The sequence below is a fragment of the Emiliania huxleyi genome (genome assembly GCF_000372725.1).
Source record: "Emiliania huxleyi CCMP1516 unplaced genomic scaffold EMIHUscaffold_103, whole genome shotgun sequence".
Taxonomy (NCBI): domain Eukaryota; phylum Haptophyta; order Isochrysidales; family Noelaerhabdaceae; genus Emiliania; species Emiliania huxleyi.
In genome coordinates this window covers 406,057-422,850 of record NW_005202237.1, presented here as the reverse complement: position 1 = coordinate 422,850, position 16,794 = coordinate 406,057, and the positions used below count along the sequence as shown (strand labels likewise).

Genomic DNA, 16,794 nt, shown 5'->3' with positions numbered 1-16,794 from the left:
TCGGTCGTGTGGTTTCCTCTCTCAACCTTGGTGGCCGCTCTCGTCGCCGCCACCATAACACGAACCGCCTACAGTCTGCGGAACCGGACCCAGAAGGGGACGGTCCGGGCGAGTGTGGGGCGCAGTTACTGCGCTATAGAGTGATCTGTGATCTGTGAGGGTCCGCCCGCAGGCGCATTTTGTATACCGAGGCGGTGCCCGGTGCCGCTAGTACCTAGTATGGGCACCCTCTATCACAACATTTCCCGTCAGCGAGCACAGCACAGACCGAGCGGCGCCCACACGCCGCGCGGATTGCGCGAAGATAGCTCCCCGCGGCACAGGCACGCGTCACACACCGGCACCAGCCACCACTCTGCTGCGCACCACACGCGCCGGCACAGAGTACACCCCCACACACACCCAAGTGAACGTTTCCCGGCACCGCGCACGCACAGCACGCGGCCTCGCGCCTCCGCCTCCGCCGCGGCCTCGACCTCCCTTCGGCACAAGCGCTCAGCGCCTCAGCCGGATTGCCGTCATCAGCGCCATCAGTCCGCTGAGGGAGGCCCAGGTCGCGCTGTACACCTGCGGGAAGAGGGGGGGGGGGGGGGTGAGCGGCTCTCGTTGCGTGCCGCGCCGCCGCGCCGCCGCCCGCCGCACCAGGTGCGTCTCCGGCTTGACGTGGAACTCGAGGAAGGAGGAGAGCGGCCGCTGCAGCGGCCAGCCGCCTCCGCCCGGCGAGGGGCGCTGGCTGGGCGTCTCGTACAGGACGACGGGGCTGCTTCCCGTCGCATCGGCCATCGCCTCCGCATCGAGGTACACGAACCGCCGCTGCGCGGCGTCGTTTGTCGTGAAGCGGTTGCCCGCCTCGCCACAACGCAGGACGCCGTCGACGCAAAGCTCTCCCACCGGCTGAGAGACCTGGTCCACCTGATCCCGAGGCACCCAGCCGCGGTTCACGAGCACCGCGCCGCCGTCCGTGCAGCGCAGCGGCGTGATCACGTCCCAACCCGTCATGCCCGCGCCGCCGGGAGGCGGCTTTGCGCCTGGCGGCGCCGCATCGACGCCCGCCGGCGCGGAGCGCGGGCCCATGAGCAGCTGCTGGCGGTGATCAAAGGTGCCGCGGCACTCGACGCGCCGGAACTCGTGCTTCGGCGCCACGCCGTCCGCCCGAGCCGCGGCAGGCACCACCGCCGCCAGCGGCTCTGGGGCGGCGTGCAGCGTCGCCTCCCGCTCCGACACGAGCGCCAGCTTCCACTGGCGGCGCTGGAGCTGCCAGTAGGAGAGGCCGGCCGTTCCCGCAGCGACGCCGGAGAAGAAGGTGGTCTGGGCGATCTTCACCCACGGCCTGGGCTTTAGCGTCGCTGCGGCCATGTTCACGTCGAAAGTAGCGTCGCTGCGCTGAAACTTCGCTAAAGCCCTTTGCGCCGGAGCCGGTCCTGGATGTGAAGCTACTAACCTGTGCCGCGTGCCGTGCCCCCGAGTTCATTTTATAAGACACACTCCAAGTGCTCCAAGTGCTCTCCGTTGATCTCCCATCCGCGCGAGTGCCAGCTGCGCTTCTTGCGCGAGGAGGGACGACGAGCGAACGGGCAAAGCAACATATGTATGTACATGCGTGTGTGGGAGTTTGTTGGGGGGAGGCGGCGTAAAATTCTTCTTCTTCTTGCTAGTAAAATTCTTCTTGCGCCGGACATTTCCTGTTGTGCCGAAAGTTTCCTGTTGTGCTGTGCAGAGATTTCATGGCACATAGGGAGAAAGTGCTCGGAAGAGGTCATACGGGGTGGTCCCGCACTCCTCAGCGTAGGTACTGACATCCCTAACGCGCGGGAGCGCGCGGGAGATTTTTTATTTAATCACGTGACTTTAAACCAAGTGCTGGGCCGCGCGTCGTGTGGGAGTTCGGGGTGCCCGTAGGGCTTCACTCCATGCGGAGGACGAACCTATTCAAAAGAAAAGGTGAACAAAAGGAAGAATCAAACACGTTTGCCGAGGCTTCGACGAGGAAACTTCGACGAGGCTTGCCGACAATCTCTGCACACCGATAACACATTTACATTTAAAGAAATCACGCCCTCTCAGTGGAATGTCGAAACTCACATGCATATCGGCCTAGGTTCCGCCACGATCTCGGCCCCGCTTGCGCCCCACCTCGACTCGAGGGAGGGCGTTGAATGGCCCGAGCACAGCCGCCGGCTGTGCCATCGGAGCCGGAGTAGCCGCAGGCGGAGCAGTCGCAGTCTGGGGCCGCGCCCACGTCGTCTGATTCGAAGGCGAGACGTAGTACGCCTTGCCCGTCGAATTTGAGACTTTGACGCTCCAGCCGACAGGAAGGCCGACGCTCAACCGCTGCACCTCGTCCAGCTGCGCCAGCAGCTGCTGCTGCTGCTGAAGCGCTGCTGCCGCCGCGGCGGCTTGGGCGCCTCGCATTGTGTCGATGCGAGAGGATGCAGTGTGTATCGACGCCTCTCGCGCCAATCGCTGCCCAAGCTGGTGCGCCTGGCTGCACGATTTGAGCCAGTCCGGGTTCCGCTCCACCGCCGCCCTCGCCACACGCCGCGCGGCCGCATCGTCCCCGCCGAGCGCCGCCACGAGCGACTTGAAGGCGCGGCCCGGGTCGGTCGCCGCGAGCCAGCCCGGGCTCCGCTCCACCGCCTCCCTCGCCACACGCCGCGCCGCATCGTCCCCGCCGAGCGCCGCCACGAGCGACTCGAAGGCGCGGCCCGGGTCGGTCGCCGCGAGCCAGGCCGGGTTCCGCTCCACCGCCTCCCTCGCCACACGCCGCGCCGCATCGTCCCCGCCGAGCGCCGCCACGAGCGACTCGAAGGCGCGGCCCGGGTCGGTCGCCGCGAGCCAGGCCGGGTTCCGCTCCACCGCCGCCCTCGCCACACGCCGCGCCGCATCGTCCCCGCCGAGCGCCGCCACGAGAGCGACTCGAAGGCGCGGCCCGGGTCGGTCGCCCTCAGCCAGCCCTGGCTCCGCTCCACCGCCGCCCTCGCCACACGCCGCGCCTCATCGTCCGAGAACATCGCCGTCAATATACAATAAGGGGACGACGTGGCAAAGGCCAAAGCGAGGGACCAGGGAACGCGCAATAAAAGAATGTTCCCCGCCGTCCTCCCATCCCTCCCATCCCTCTTTTGGGTTGGAGCACTTGGAGGTTGTTGTCTGTTCTTTCTTTCCTTCTTTCCTCCGACACCGCCCCTTTCTTTCTTTACCGCCGCAAGCGGCGTGGCGTGGAGCGGTTGATTGAGAGAGTGGGCATTCCTCCGGGGGCCCCTCTGCGCAGTGATAGACCTGTTCAAAGAAAAAGAAAGAAAAGGCAACCCTAGGCGCAAGGGAGGCTTTCAACTTTCTTTCAAAGAAAAAGAATAAAAGGTGCTACCCACGGCTACGAGTACTGGCACCTGACTGGCACACACAATTTGCCAGAAGCGGATGGGCGAGACGATCGAGGGGTCCCGTACCATGCGGAATCGACCCTATCCGGTGCTCACTCAAGTGCTCGAGCGTAGCCGTGGGCAGCTTCTTTTATTCGTACTTTCTACGAGTCCAGACGGTCGGAGCGCATGCCCTGCCATCTTCACGTCGCGGAAGTTTCACGTCGGCGCCCGTACTTTCTTTTCTTCTATTTATCAGTCTTTTCTCCCCGCAACTGAGGGGGTGGTTCCGGAGTTCGACGCTCCGGTCCGTTTCGCGCCCAGCATGCTCTCGACGCTACGACACACTGGCGGCAAGAGGAAGGAAAGGGAGAGCGGAGCCGCTGCTGATGAGGACCACGGCGATGGCGACGGCTATGCCATCAAGATGCTGCAGCGTCTCCTCGATGTCGCACGGCCCAAACAAGCAACTTCTCGATCGCTGGCCGACACACTCGAGCTCGTAGTGGAGGAGTGGAGTGTCCACGCAGCGAAATTGCAAGGAGGCACGTACAACATCGTCGGCGGCAAAGAGCGCGCCAACGCCAAGAGGCACCTGCGTAATGAGCCGGAGACGAAAGGCGTTATGCGCATGGTGCTAGACGCGGCCGGCGAAGATGAGCTGCCGCAGGCAAGCTGCTGCTGCTACTGCCGCTGCCGCACGTAGCGCTCGCGCCCAACCAGTCGCAGCCCCCGCGCCTGCAGGTGCTCGAGCTCGTCTCGAAGCTTCAAACCAGCGCTGGCCGCGCTGCGCTGGTCGAGATGTACGGAGCAAAGCACGAATGCGCCGACGACGCCGAGATGGCAGATGACGATGATGATGTCGATGCGAGCCGCTGCGTCCCGCCCGCAGGGACCAAAGTAGCGCTGTGCAAGCTTGCTGCCCACACTGTCATGAATGAGCAGAGTGGCACAATCGTGAACTACTCAGCTGAAGCTGATCGGTACGTGGTGCAACTCGAGGATGGAACGCGCGTGCGAGTGTGTCGTGGCAACTTACGCCTCGAGGCGCTGACCACTTATGATTTCGCTCATGCCATCGGCGAGACCTGCACTGCTTTCTCACGTCTCGCTGCTCGCCACGGGGCATCCATGACCAGCGAGCTCGTCGGCGCGCTGCTGCAGCTGCCAAACCGCGAGTGGACAGTCATGAAAGACCTGGTTGCGGTGGACTACGCGTGGGCTGCGCGCACGCAAGAGGGTGACTCCCTACACTCGCTCACCCTCACACAAGGCGCAGAAGACAAACTCCACCTCGTACAACGGGCAACCTTCTGGTCGACCTCCTCGACCAGAGGCAGCGGGAGGCGGCGCTAACGAAAAGCGGATGATTGGCGACCAGGTCGAGGCGGCTATGGAGAACGGCATCCGCCCCAACCCCGGCCTGCAGGCCATGTTTGCGGCCTGCACCACCGGGACTGGAGAGAATATCCTCGGCAACAACGACGAGGAGCGAGAGATATGTCGGCCTGCATGCAACGACACTGTCTCATAGGTGACAACGGCGCTCTCGGTGGCGGGGTCGGCGGCGCTCGCGGCGGCGCTCGTGGCGGCGAGGGTGGCGGCGCTCGCGGCGACCAGGCGAAAGAAAACTCGATCGCACCGCCCGCATCTGGCTCGTTGGGGCAGCCAGCGCGTGCTGGCGCCACTGCCGCACGCACCCGCTTGCCAGCGGACAAGGCTGAGGAGGTTTCGCGAGTCCTCACTTCCGTCACGGCCTTGCGGGGTTCCCTCCCCCCCGCCCCGCCTCCTGCACCTGCTCCCGCACCCGCCGCCGCGCCCGCCGCGCCGCGACTGGCGCAGCCTCCGCCTAATCCGCCGTTTGCCGGCCGCAAGCCGCCGCCTGCGCAATCTGCTCCGGCGGGCACGCCGCTGCTCAAGAAGAAGCGGGCGAGGCGGTCGGCCTCGCCCCAAAAGCCGCGGCGGCGCAAGGGCAGCAGCGCTGATGGGGGCAAGGGAGGGAAGGCCGCAGCACAGAAGCCAAAGCAGCGCAAGCAGCGCGTGCTCGTGTCGGACTCGGAGACCGATGAGGAGGACGAGGACAAGGACGAGGAGGAGTATCTTATCGAAGAGATCACCGCACACCGCATCTCCGGATCGAGCGTTGAGTATCTGGTGCGTTGGGCTCCGGTCGATGGGGAAGATGAATCCGAGCAGACTTGGGAGCTCTTGGCGAATGTGAGGACGACAGAGGCGCTCGAGGCGTACCTGTCGAGGCAGCACACGGGAGGCGCGAGCAAGTAGAGACGCGCTCGCCGCCGCCGCCACCGCCGCCCACCCTCGTCGGCCGTTACCGTCGCCGCCACGCCCACGCCCTCGCCGCCACCGCCGCCACCCTCGCGACGCCGCCGCCGCCGCCGCCGCGTCATTGCTTCCGCGGTCGCCGCCTTGCCGCCGCCCGGGCTGCCGCCGCCCTCGCCGTCGCCGCCCTCCCCGCCGCCGCGGCCCGAGATGCGCTGAGATGGCCCGAGATAAGCCGAGATGAGCCGAGATCAGTCGAGATGAGCCGAGATGAGCCGAGATGAGCCGAGATACCGAGATGCGTTGTGCGTCAAACTGCCGCGAGCCGTTTCGCTGCTGGCCTTCCCTCTGCTTTACGAGGAGCTCGTAACAGGGCTCGTAATTGGCAGGCGCAGGAGCGTACTTTTGATTCGTGTTTTCGTGTGTGTGTTTTTGCTTTAGGATGGGTTTGCATAGATAGCGTCTCCTTTCTTTAAACCCGCATTTTGCTGCGCCGGGTCGTATCCAGGCTCGTTACAAGGCTGGTTTACCAGCTTCGAGCTCGTAGGTCCTACGAGGTCGGCCTACGAGCTCGAGGGCCCGTAACGAGCCCCGTTACCATGCTCGTAGTTTTGCTGAGAGAGAGAGATTTTTAGCAATTGCTGTGCACTCGGAAAAGGTAAAAACAACGAGATTTGAGCCGCGTGTCCGTGGGCGCTTCCTTGCCGACAGCGCCCGCCGGCTCTTTCGGTGCGCACCGAGCCTCCCTGCTGAGTTGAATGACGGACTTGCTGCGTTGCCTGAAGTGCCTCGCCACCGAGCCGAAGCCTCCTGAGAACGCGTCGAAGCTCCCGTACTCGCTGTCCATGACATCGCCGGACCCCGAGGAGCCAGCGGCAATGCCTGCCCAACCTGAGGGCGACGGTACCCGTTCCTGCACCTTCTTTATGCTGAGCGCTGACTTCGTGCGCCAGTTCCCAGGGAAGAGCCTGCCTTTCTTCCAGGAGATTCGGGACCACATCGTCACCGATGAGCCGCTTGTCGAAGTGTCGCTCGACTACGCCGAAGTGGTGAAGGGCACCCACATTGAGACGACCTTGGCGGTCTCGCACCGCTGGATGCAGCCGGACGACCCGGATCCCGACGGTGAGCAGCTCAAGGCGCTCAAGGGGTTCCTCAACTCGCCAGACGGCAAGAAGATTGAGCGCGTCTGGATAGACTCAGCTTGCATGCCGCAGGACCACCCCAAGGGCTCGCGCAGCGCGGAGGACGCGGCCGTCTTCAAGAGGATGCTCGCAGAGGTGAATCGCCTGTACCTCGGCACAACCGTCCTGATCCTCCTCGACCTGTCGTACGTGTCCCGCTTCTGGACTCAGTTTGAGTCGTGGATGGCCATGCAGTTCGCGACGCCTGACCGCTCCCTCATTTCCGTCTGGCCCTCGCCGTTTGCCCACCCGGTCCTTAGCTCCGTTCCGAGGTATTTGTAGCTCTCGTCTCCCTTCAGCTGTGGTATCGGCATGCCATCCGGCATCCTCATTTCGTAGCCCTCGACATCCCGCTCTTCGTTGTTCTCCCAGTACGTCGCTGACCATGCCGATTTCTTCTTCTTTTTGACCTGGAGGCTGGTGCCACAGATCTTTGTCACTAACCAGGCACACTCTAGCGCGAGCTGCATCGTGGCTATGTCGTTGCTGAGGAACAGGCCGTCGTCGGCATAAACCAGCTGCGGCACGTTCTCCCCCGCCGCTGTGAATTCAAATCCTCTACACAGCTTGCTGACTGTTCGCTGCATCACGGCTAGCATGAGCTTGCTACGTGCCCGTACTTTCTGTGCTTCGCTTTTTTGTTTCTTTTCCGCATCGTTCGTGTTTTCTTCGCCTCCCAACTCCGCGAGAAAGGTGGCGACCGCTGTCGCGGCGACTGGCGACGGCAAAAATGCAAGCCCCGCCCCTGGTCGGCTCCGCCGTCGCCCAGCTCTACCGTGAGACGCTCAAGCGATGCCGCCACCTCGGCGGCGAGCGCGGCCGCGGCGCGCGGCTCGACGCGCAGCACTTCTACGCCAAGCTCCGCGCGGCCGCGGACGGCGCCGCCGCCCGCGCCGCGCTGGAGGAGGCCGAGTCGCGGCTCGCGTACCTGCGCATGGTGACGCCGCGGTTCAGAGGAGCGAGGCGAGTCGGCGGAGAGGACGCGAGTGGCGGGGGCGGCTCGACGAAGGGCAGCTTCGTGATGCGCGACGGAGTGCTGCAGGCGAGTGGCCGCAGCCCACACACACGCCCTTGCGCCGGTCCCTCACGCGCCTTCGTGCCGCCGAACTCGCAGCCGAGAGGCGCTCAGGCAAACGGCTCGAAGCCCATCTCAAACTGGGGCGGCAACAATCCGGACCCCGATTTTGTGAGCTGCGTTCAATCGGCGTCCCTTGCGATGGCTGCGTCCCCACCGCGACACCGCCCGCGCCTCCGCAGGTGGCGAGGCACAACCACCTGATGGAGCGGCAGCACTTTGGCGGGGACTACTGGCGCTCGCGTGGCGTAAACAGCGCTCCGCGGCCCTCCTTTTACAAGCGCTGAGGGGTTCGGGCGTGGACGGGCCTCGGGTGAGGCAGAGCGTAGAGAGGCACTTTCCCGGTTTTTACCTCTGACGAAATCATCGCCCTCACAAAATAATGTGGCATCACATGCGCTGTCGGGGGGTTACACCCCTTACACTGAGGACATGTCTGATACTGTCAGGATTACTGTCACGCGCGCGCTCACACACCCAGGCTGCCAGGTCACAGGTGTCAGACTCGGACAGTCAAGTCAGACCGGCGGGCTCAGCTCACAATATACGAACCACTTTGTGTTTGATGGACGTAAGGGCGACAACAAAACAAACTCTCTCTAGGGCGTACTACGACGCCCTTGATGGACACGGTCACGGACGTGGCGTAGCGCTCCCACCGTCCGGAGGGCGGCACGAGCTGCTGGGCTGACGCGGCGTAGCGCCTCCGCCGTCCGGAGGGCGGCACGAGCTGTTGGGCTTAGATTATCCCTTGGAGGTGCGGGCCGCTCTCATTCCGGCGCAGACCCGGTGGGCATACGCGGTTGCACCAAGCCGCAGTGACATTGTAGCGCGTCATGTCGCTCCGGAAGCGCCGCTGGACGGCCGCGTACAAAGCCTGGTCATACGGGTCACCCTCCTGTTTGACCTTCCCCAGAATCTGCGCCTTGGTTCTGGCGCTATGGCGGCCGGGCTTTGCATTCTCCAGCTCGCCACCGACGCACCGGCCTCCAAACATCGCGTGGAAGAGGCAGATGGAGAGGCGCCACTCGGATGTGAGCCCGACGTACGCAAACGACTCGAGGCGCTTCAGCGCGGCGCTGACGTTGGGCACCTCCGTCAAGTCGCACAGGGCGTATCCACTGTTGCACTCTTCGCCGGACGCTTGGCCACTGAGCATCTTGACGGCGGTGCCGCGTGCGCGTCGCGCATACTCAGAGGCATTCAGCTGCGCGTTCGCCCGCTCCTTTCCAAACCACGCGAAGGCCGAGGCGACGCGTGAGACGGGCTCGCGAAACATGCCGAAGAAGTTGCCTTGGAAGAGCTGATGCGCCTCGTCACTGATCGCGTCGTGGCCGGCGAATCAGATTGCTTGCCCCTTGGACCAGAACGCGCACGGGTCGCGAGCGACCTCGTGCAGGAGCGTTCGGTCAGTGTGGGCGCGCTCACAAAAGGACTTATTCCGCGGCACATTTCGATGTCCAAGGGCATGGTGCCCGAATGCTCGCAGACAGGAAAGCCGATGCTGAGCGCAGCCTTGGATTGTGCGCATGAAGGAGCGTTGCTCCGAACGAAGTGCCCGCCTTGGGTACGTGCACCCACGCATAGCGGGGCATGATGCGGGCCAAGTCGCATTTCGAGCGGAATGCCTGAATGTACTCGGTCTCCCTGGTTTTGGCCGCTTTGCGCAGCACTTGCAGCTGGCTGTGGAGGGAGCGCTTGGGTATGCTGTTGTTTGGAGGGAGGCTAGTATTTGAATGGAGGCTGCTGAAAGAACTGTACAGCTCCTGCTGGACGGAGGGGCAATGCGCAATCACGGCTGCAGCAACAGCGAGAGAGGCGGCTGCGATGCCGATCACGATCGTCACCGCCAGCATTGCCTACCGCCTGACGGACTGCGCCGCATCCTCGGTGGAGCGAGGCTGAGCGAGCCATCGAGAGGGGACGCAGAAACTAAGTCAGTTGTTGTGAGGACGTTGCCCACTGTCTGACTCGCAAATGACCTGTCAACACTTGGCGGGCAAAAAAGTAAAAGAAAACGTTGAGCCTCGGCGTACGAGGTATTTATTCTTCAAAAGAATGAAAGCAAGTAGCATGTCTGACTGTCACTGTGCGAAATCGCACCCCGCGGTTGTGCGTTTATGTGAACTTTTACTTTTGCTCGCCTTCCCTGGGACGCTGTGTCTCTTTGTTGTTGTTTGTTTGTGTGCGAGAGAGAGATTTTTAGCAATACCAAACAAATCTAACACTCACGCGTCATTTGGGGCCTGGAGGCCTGTTCACGCGCGCGCGAGACGTGCAGACAGGGTTGCCAGGTGAGAGCGAATGGCGCGGTTCACGCCTTGGACGTTTGTTTTGTTTGCGTGCGTGACTGTCTCTATGCGATTTCGGGCCCGGGGTTGTGCGTTTATGTGAACATTCCCCGCATCCCCAGGGCCTCCAGGGCTCGCACCTCATCCTCTCACAGACCAGCGCACAGCGCGCGGACGTATTTTCTTCTCGAGAACAAGGCTGTGAACGAGAAAAACAGCTGAAGGGTCGGCAAGGACGACACAAAGGAGCAGCGCGGCATGGCTCAGCAGCAGCGATTTATCTTCATCTTCTCGACCGCTTCGGGACACACCAATCCTTCCTTCCCAATCGCTCGTCACCTCGTCAAGCGCGGACACAGCGTGACGTACCTCTCGTCGAGCAATTTCCGAGCAGCCATCGAGGCGACTGGAGCGGTTTTTGTCGACGAAGCCACGGTCCTGACAGAATTCTTCCAGGCCGCCGACAACTATTCGGCGGCATCCCAGGCGTTGATGGCGGAGTTTGGGTGCGAATCGATGCCGTTCCACCTGCAGAACCTCAAGCTTGGCAACGTCAGAATCGAGCGGCAGCTGCCCGGTCTTCTGCGCTTTCTGAACGAGGGCGCGTACGATGCGGTGGTGTACGACCCTCTGATGCTGCCCTCCGCCACCCACGCGTGCAGCCTCCTCAGCATTCCAGCTGCGGGTCTGTTCACGGTCGCTGGCCCAGGCGCCATCGAGGCGTTCCTCAGCGACGCGGTCAGCAAGGCGGGCATCGGCCTGGAGGACCTCGACCGAGCCTACTTTGAGGACGAGGTCAACACGGCTGCCATGCTGCGGCTGCGCGAGCGCTACCCAGGGATCGCGCTGCCAAAGGAGCGCCCCTTCTCGCTGCCGGTGAACAACTGCTACCTCGGAGGGCCCAAGGCGGCGACGCTGGTGACAACGATTGAACCGCTGTGCGACGCGGTGAGCGAGCGGACGGCGTCAGCGCTCGATGAGGCCAAAGTGACCTTCTTCCACATTGGTCCCAGCCTGGACGTCGAGGGCGCGGCTCGCGCAGGCGGCTTCGTCTTTAGCAAGAAGGAGGAGCAGGTCGCACCGCCAACGCTGCACCGGCACCGGTCGGACGTGCAAGACACCGGCGACTCGGCCCTCGCCGCCGTGAGGCAGGCCAAGGAGTTGGGCGTCCCGGTGGTGTACGTCAGCCTTGGAACCGTCCTGACCTCGGACCTGCCCACGGTTGGCTGGGAAAGCCGCGAGGCGGACGGCGAGGGCAAGGCCTTTGGCATCACCGGCAAGCAACTGGTGCAGAGCGTCTTTCGCGCGGCCTTCGACGAGTTTGGTGCGCCCGAGGTTGCGGAGGCGGGGCGAGGCAGCTTTACCGAGGCGTGCAGCAATGGCGCGCCGCTGATCGTGTGTAGCACCGGCCCGCAGCCAGACGCGCTCGACGGGCTGGCCGTCCCTCCGAACGCCGTTTGCCGCAGTTACATCGCGCAGGTCGACCTCCTCTCCTCGGGCGCTGTGAGCATGTTCGTGACGCACGGCGGCCAGAACTCCTTCACCGAGAGTATGGCCAAGGGCGTCCCCCTGGTCGTCGTTCCCGGATTTGGCGACCAGCCCGTGAATGGCCGCAAGGCCGAGAGCTTGGGCTTGGGCCTCGCTGTCCCGCGCCCCAAGGAGGACGGAGACGCCGTCCTTTCCGAGTACGTGCGCGACCTGCGCCAGGCGATGCGCGGCGTGCTTGAGGGCGACTCGTACCGCGCAAAGGCGCGGGAGATGGCGGAGGCCATTCGCGGCGCGGGCGGGGCGGAGAGGGCGGCGGAGATTGTGATTGGCCTCGCCGAGGCTGGGCGAGGCCGTCCCCACTGATTAGTTTGATCGTACAGGGGGCGCTGAACGCGCTGTGGCGGGAGAACCGGCCCCACCGCATGCGGGCGGCTCGCTGGCGTCTGGGGCACGGTGTCGTGACTCTCTCTCCTCGCTCGATCTGCGTGCTTTTGCGCTGTGGCTCACGACGCGGCAACGCGATGGGACGCTGCGTCGAGCGTGGCGCGTTGTGGCGTTCTCGTCTCGGTTCTCAGAACGATTCTCAGAACGCAGAATGGTTTGTAGAAGGGCGGCGCGGTGGCGAGCGAGCAAGCGCCGCGCCGCGCAGCCCGGACTACGCTCGATCTGCGTGCTTTTGCGCTGTGGCCGGACACACTGACCATATGATATCGGTCACCCATTGCAAAAGTTGGAGCGAAAGAAATGTGGTATTTCTCACGCTCTGTGGGTCGGTAAAAAGTAGCGACACCCAAGTGTACAGTTCGGCGCTGTACGTCATAGCGCCGAGCATTGCCATGCAGTCGAACCACCCGGGGTCGAACCATCGGGATGAAAACCATGTGTCACATCGGCGACACATTGAGCTGCCTCCTATCGTAATTGAGCATCTCACGAAGCTGTTGTTGAAGACGTTGTTGCTCTCGCCCTGAAAGTGGGCGGCCGTCAGAGCATCGCTTGGCAACAATCAGCCCTGTCGTTACTGAATGCAGTGAAAGGATCAGCACCGGAGCAGCGCAAGTCACAACTTCGATCGCTAGAATGGTGGTCATGCGAACACCCACGACCGTTAGCACCCCACGTAGGGTGGACTTGGCAAGCCTCCACAGACGGCGAGGGTTGCAGCTCTTGGCGAGGTAGCTTTCTTGAGCAGAAGCTGGGTCAACCTCTGACTCCACGGTCGAAGCTGGGTCGTTTTGCGACTCCACGGTCGAACGTGCAACTCCATCTGAGAGCTGCCGCGCACGGTGCAGCATGGGTGCAGGTCGGAGCGCTGGCTTCGATGGTAGCGCCGTAGCGACGGCGCTGCTGCATGCCAGCAAGACCGCGAGCAGCCGCATCATCGCGGTGACTGGCCGGTGGACAGGCGTGACCGATGAGACTTTTGACGCTTGACGCGATGTTTTTTTGATATGCGCGCGCGAGCACGACGGTTACATTCTGCGCGAACAGGTTCGCAGGGTAACTCGGCGGAACCTACCTCGGTTTCGTCGCTCGTCTGCGCCCGTCCAACGCTTGGGCGCGCGCCTACCTTGCCAGGGAAAGAATTCTTTTCCACACCCAACCAAACGCCCTTGGCTCCACGTTGCTCAACATGTCGACCAGCGCCTCGTCGGCTGACGCTTTCTCTGGCGACCCGTCGCGCGCCGCCGCTGCGAGTTTTGCCGCCGGCACCGTGCAGGCAGTGCTCCTCCTCCCAGCCAACACTGTGCAGACGCACATGCAGCACGCTGGACGACCGATGCTGCAGACGCTGCGTGTTATCTTTGCCAGCGGTGGCCTGCCCGGCGTGCGCCTGCTCTACCGAGCACTCGGCCCAACGGTCGCGATGCTGGGAGTCAGGCAGGGGTTCAAGTTTGGGTCAGGCGCCGCGGTCAAGTCGCGGCTGCCAACGAGTTGGCCGGAGCTGGCGCGGGACGCGGTGTCAGGTGGCTCCAGTGCTGTCGCCACCACCACCGTGCTGTTTCCGATCGACACGCTCAAGACGCGCTGGCAGCTCGGCAGAGCGTCGCCGCGGCTGCCGCAGCTGTACCAAGGCTTCACGCCCGCCGTCATCTACTCGGCGTTCGGGATGTCCATCTGGCTCTGCTCGCGGAACATCCTCGAGCGAACCATTCCCGATCCAGGCCGCAGCTCGGCGCTGCAGCACTGGAAGCACTTTGTGTGCGGCGCCGCGGCAGGCCAGCCCTTCTTGCGCCCAGCGATACGCCGACGCCCTGCGGGACACGCCCGTGAAACACGTGCCGATGCCCCCGCAGGGATGATCGTGCAGATTCCGACCTACCCGCTGGACACGCTCAAGAAGCGAATGCAGGCGGCCGACACTCCTCCGCCGCCGCCCTCCCGCCCTCTCCCGCACCCGCACCGGGTCATGCATGCCCCGCCTCGCAGCGCAGGCGGTCGACGGCCCGCCGCGATCCGCGGCGAGTGAGTTGCGGCTGCTCGTCTCGACCGGCGGGCTGGGCAGGCTGTACAGCGGCTTCGGCGTCAAGTGCGCATTCGTGGCGCTCAACTCGGCCATCTTCAACTCGGTGTACATGCAGTGCCGGAGGCTGATGCGCATGCACAGCTGAGAGCCGTGCGAGAGGTGCTGTGTGCCTGTGGAGCTGTGATGAGCGACCTTCATGCCACACGTGTCGGACAAAAGGACGTTTCGATAATGTCTGAATTCCAATTTCCTCTCGAGTTTCGAGTTTCCTCCGCGTTTTACGAGGGAGGCAGCGAAAGCAGACTTCGGCCCAAACACACCACAGCGGTCACTCGGACCGAGTGGCCCGGAGGCCGCGGATGGCCGAGGGCGAGCCGGCGGAGGCGCTGTGCTCCGAGCTGCTGGGGCTTCCCACCGACGCCGCTGCCGCCGTCGTCACGAGATGGCTAGAAAAGCGCGGCATGTCGCGCACGCTGACAAGCTTTGCGGACGAGGCACCCGGAACCGCCCATAGCAAGCACAGTGGTGGGGTGTGCGCGGCTGTGGCGGGGCCGCAAGGGCCCATGCACCGTGCACCGCTCGCGCGGACGCTCGCGCGCGCCGCCCGCCACCTCTGGAGGGAGGCCGAAGCGCACGGCCTCGCACCCGGTGCATGCAGCCAAGAGGCGGCGGCTGAGCGCAGTGTTCCCCCGCTTCAGATGGCGAGTGCGGCTGCGCTGGCTCCTCCCGATGCGCGGGGCGGCGGCGATGCGTCCGCAGGGGTGGGGTCGTCCAAGGCGAGCGCTGCAGCCAGCCCAGCGCGCCCGCAGCAGCGTCACGGCAGCGTCACGGCGCGTGGCTCGGTTTGGGGACGGCCGTCGCGCGCGGGACCGCCTGCCTCGCGCTGCCTTGTGCGGGCGCCGACCCCGCACGCTCACCCTCAGGCGCACAAAGTGGCGCCGACGGCAGAGGCGCTGCCAGTACCCGGCGCGTTGCAGCGGCCGCGCAGCGGCGCCGCAGCGCTGCCTCTCCTCCTCAGACGGACTCGCTCTCCCTCGCACGATCTCCCTCGCAGGCACGTCGTCGCGGCCGGGGAAGCTGTACGACGTGGAGCCGCTCTCGGCGCAGCAGGTGCCGGACGTGCTGCTCACCAAGCCGGACCCGATCTTCCACGGCGAGAGGGACGAGCGCAAGCGCGAGTCTTGCCAGCTGCACGACTTTGCCATGATGGCGCCAGCGCATAGCCGAGACACGCGAATCGAGATGTGGGCGTGAGGTGTGGCAGGCTGCACGCCGTCGGTGCGAAGGCGCGCCGCGGCGGCCCTGCGGGGCCTCTCCCCTCCCCGCCCGCCCGCCGGCCCCCTCTCTGGCCATCCCAGCCCCCCTCCAAAGCACCAGCCCCAGCAGCCGCCCAAAGCAGCGCCTCCAATCCTGGCGAGTAGCGACGTGAGCGGCGATCGCGGCGGTCAGGTGCACTACGACCGCTTCACCTCCGGCCTCGAGTCGGAGACGCACTTCCGCGTCGAGGAGAAGCAGGTCATCGCCGGCCGGTGCGGCGCCGCCGAGCGGCGGAGCGAGCGCGGTCTGCCGCCTGACGCGCGGCTGCGTTGCGCGGCGCAGGTATGTGGTGATCCAGTACCTCGGCAGCGGCACGTTTTGCCACACGGTGCAGTGTGAGGACCTGCGAGCGACGGGGAGGCGTGCACCGCCCTCCCAGCACGCGCCAGCAGGGGGAAGGGGAGGCAGCCAGCCCGGGCCCGCCCAGCCGGCCCAGCAGCAGCGCCCAGCCTGCCCACCAGCAGCTGCGACGCCCGAAGGACGCCGCGAGACGAGGCGCGGCCGCGCGTCGCGCGCAGGCACCGGTTCGTCTGCGTCAAGATTTCGAAGAACACCAAGGATATCTTCGACCAGAACTTGTGGGAGGCGCGCGAACCCTCTCTCGCCGCCTGCGGGCGGCCCTCGCCCGCCTCGCCCAACTCACCCCCCCCCCTCACCCCACGCCCCGCTCCTCTGGCAGGTGAAGCTTCTCAAGCTTCTCGCCTCGCAGATGACGCCGCAGGAGGCGGAGAGGCGCGCCGCCCGCGCGCCCGCCCCTCCCCCTCTGCTTGCGCCCCCGCCCCCCCCCTCTGCCCTCCCCTCTCGCCCATCTGGCGCACACCGATGCGCGGACTTGGGGCCGCAGGCTGCCGCTGCTGCTGAATGTGTTTTACTTTCGCGAGACGCTGTTCATTGTGTACGAGTTGCTGCGCGACAACCTGTACCACATCTACAAGTACATTGAGGAGTGCAGGCTGCCGCGCTACTTCACCGTCGAGAGGCTGCGCCACGTCGCAAAGCAGTGCCTGCTCACGCTGCAGTGCCTGCACCAGCGCGACGTCATCCACTGCGACCTCAAGCCGGAAAACATCCTCATCTCGTCGCTCACCGCGTGCAAGATCAAGGTGATCGACTACGGCAACGCGTACTTGCACCACGACCAGCGCTGCTCCTACGTGCAGAGCCGCGCCTATCGGGCACCGGAGGTCGTCCTCGGTCTCGCCTACTCGCCTAAGGCGCCCCACCCCCACCCCCACCCCTACCCCCACCCCCCATCCCTACCCCAGCCCGCCCTCGCTGCACGCCCCCCCCCCCCCCCAGATGCGGTTATGGCCTATTGGGCGCCTAGCGG

The 16,794-nt window shown here is 64.7% G+C and overlaps 5 protein-coding genes across 5 annotated transcripts in view; 4 read left to right on the top strand and 1 right to left on the bottom strand.

The window, feature by feature from the left end:
- Window positions 1-181: 181 nt before the first annotated feature.
- Window positions 182-3,616, bottom strand: EMIHUDRAFT_360925 (SURF1-like protein). Its single transcript, XM_005793130.1, has 3 exons — window positions 3,567-3,616; window positions 643-1,356; window positions 182-567 (listed from the first exon to the last, which is right to left on the bottom strand). Exons 2-3 carry the CDS (start codon window positions 1,354-1,356, stop codon window positions 496-498), a joined length of 786 nt encoding a protein of 261 aa, XP_005793187.1. The 5' UTR covers window positions 3,567-3,616; the 3' UTR covers window positions 182-495.
- Window positions 3,617-7,760: 4,144 nt separating this feature from the next.
- On the top strand, window positions 7,761-8,188 carry EMIHUDRAFT_222531 (hypothetical protein; the record flags this gene model as incomplete). Its single annotated transcript, XM_005793129.1, has 3 exons — window positions 7,761-7,859; window positions 7,956-8,012; window positions 8,084-8,188. 3 exons carry the CDS (start codon window positions 7,761-7,763, stop codon window positions 8,186-8,188), a joined length of 261 nt encoding a protein of 86 aa, XP_005793186.1.
- Window positions 8,189-10,426: 2,238 nt separating this feature from the next.
- On the top strand, window positions 10,427-12,472 carry EMIHUDRAFT_439593 (UDP-glucuronosyl/glycosyl transferase). The gene has a single exon (XM_005793128.1). It carries the CDS (start codon window positions 10,451-10,453, stop codon window positions 12,041-12,043), a length of 1,593 nt encoding a protein of 530 aa, XP_005793185.1. The 5' UTR covers window positions 10,427-10,450; the 3' UTR covers window positions 12,044-12,472.
- An 841-nt stretch (window positions 12,473-13,313) lies between these two features.
- On the top strand, window positions 13,314-14,292 carry EMIHUDRAFT_222527 (hypothetical protein; the record flags this gene model as incomplete). The annotated part of the gene is made up of 2 exons (XM_005793127.1): window positions 13,314-13,880; window positions 14,116-14,292. The coding sequence occupies 2 exons, from the start codon at window positions 13,314-13,316 to the stop codon at window positions 14,290-14,292; spliced, it is 744 nt and encodes a 247-aa protein (XP_005793184.1).
- Window positions 14,293-14,506: 214 nt separating this feature from the next.
- EMIHUDRAFT_454192 (hypothetical protein) overlaps window positions 14,507-16,794 on the top strand; it is a gene marked incomplete at its 5' end in the record, with an annotated part of 4,336 nt that continues 2,048 nt past the window's right edge. The window contains 8 exons of the mRNA XM_005793126.1: window positions 14,507-14,989; window positions 15,071-15,113; window positions 15,202-15,356; window positions 15,597-15,676; window positions 15,747-15,824; window positions 15,983-16,049; window positions 16,144-16,196; window positions 16,309-16,648. Of these exons, the coding sequence (XP_005793183.1) occupies window positions 14,507-14,989; window positions 15,071-15,113; window positions 15,202-15,356; window positions 15,597-15,676; window positions 15,747-15,824; window positions 15,983-16,049; window positions 16,144-16,196; window positions 16,309-16,648 (1,299 nt within the window). The remainder of the gene's footprint in view (window positions 14,990-15,070; window positions 15,114-15,201; window positions 15,357-15,596; window positions 15,677-15,746; window positions 15,825-15,982; window positions 16,050-16,143; window positions 16,197-16,308; window positions 16,649-16,794) is intronic.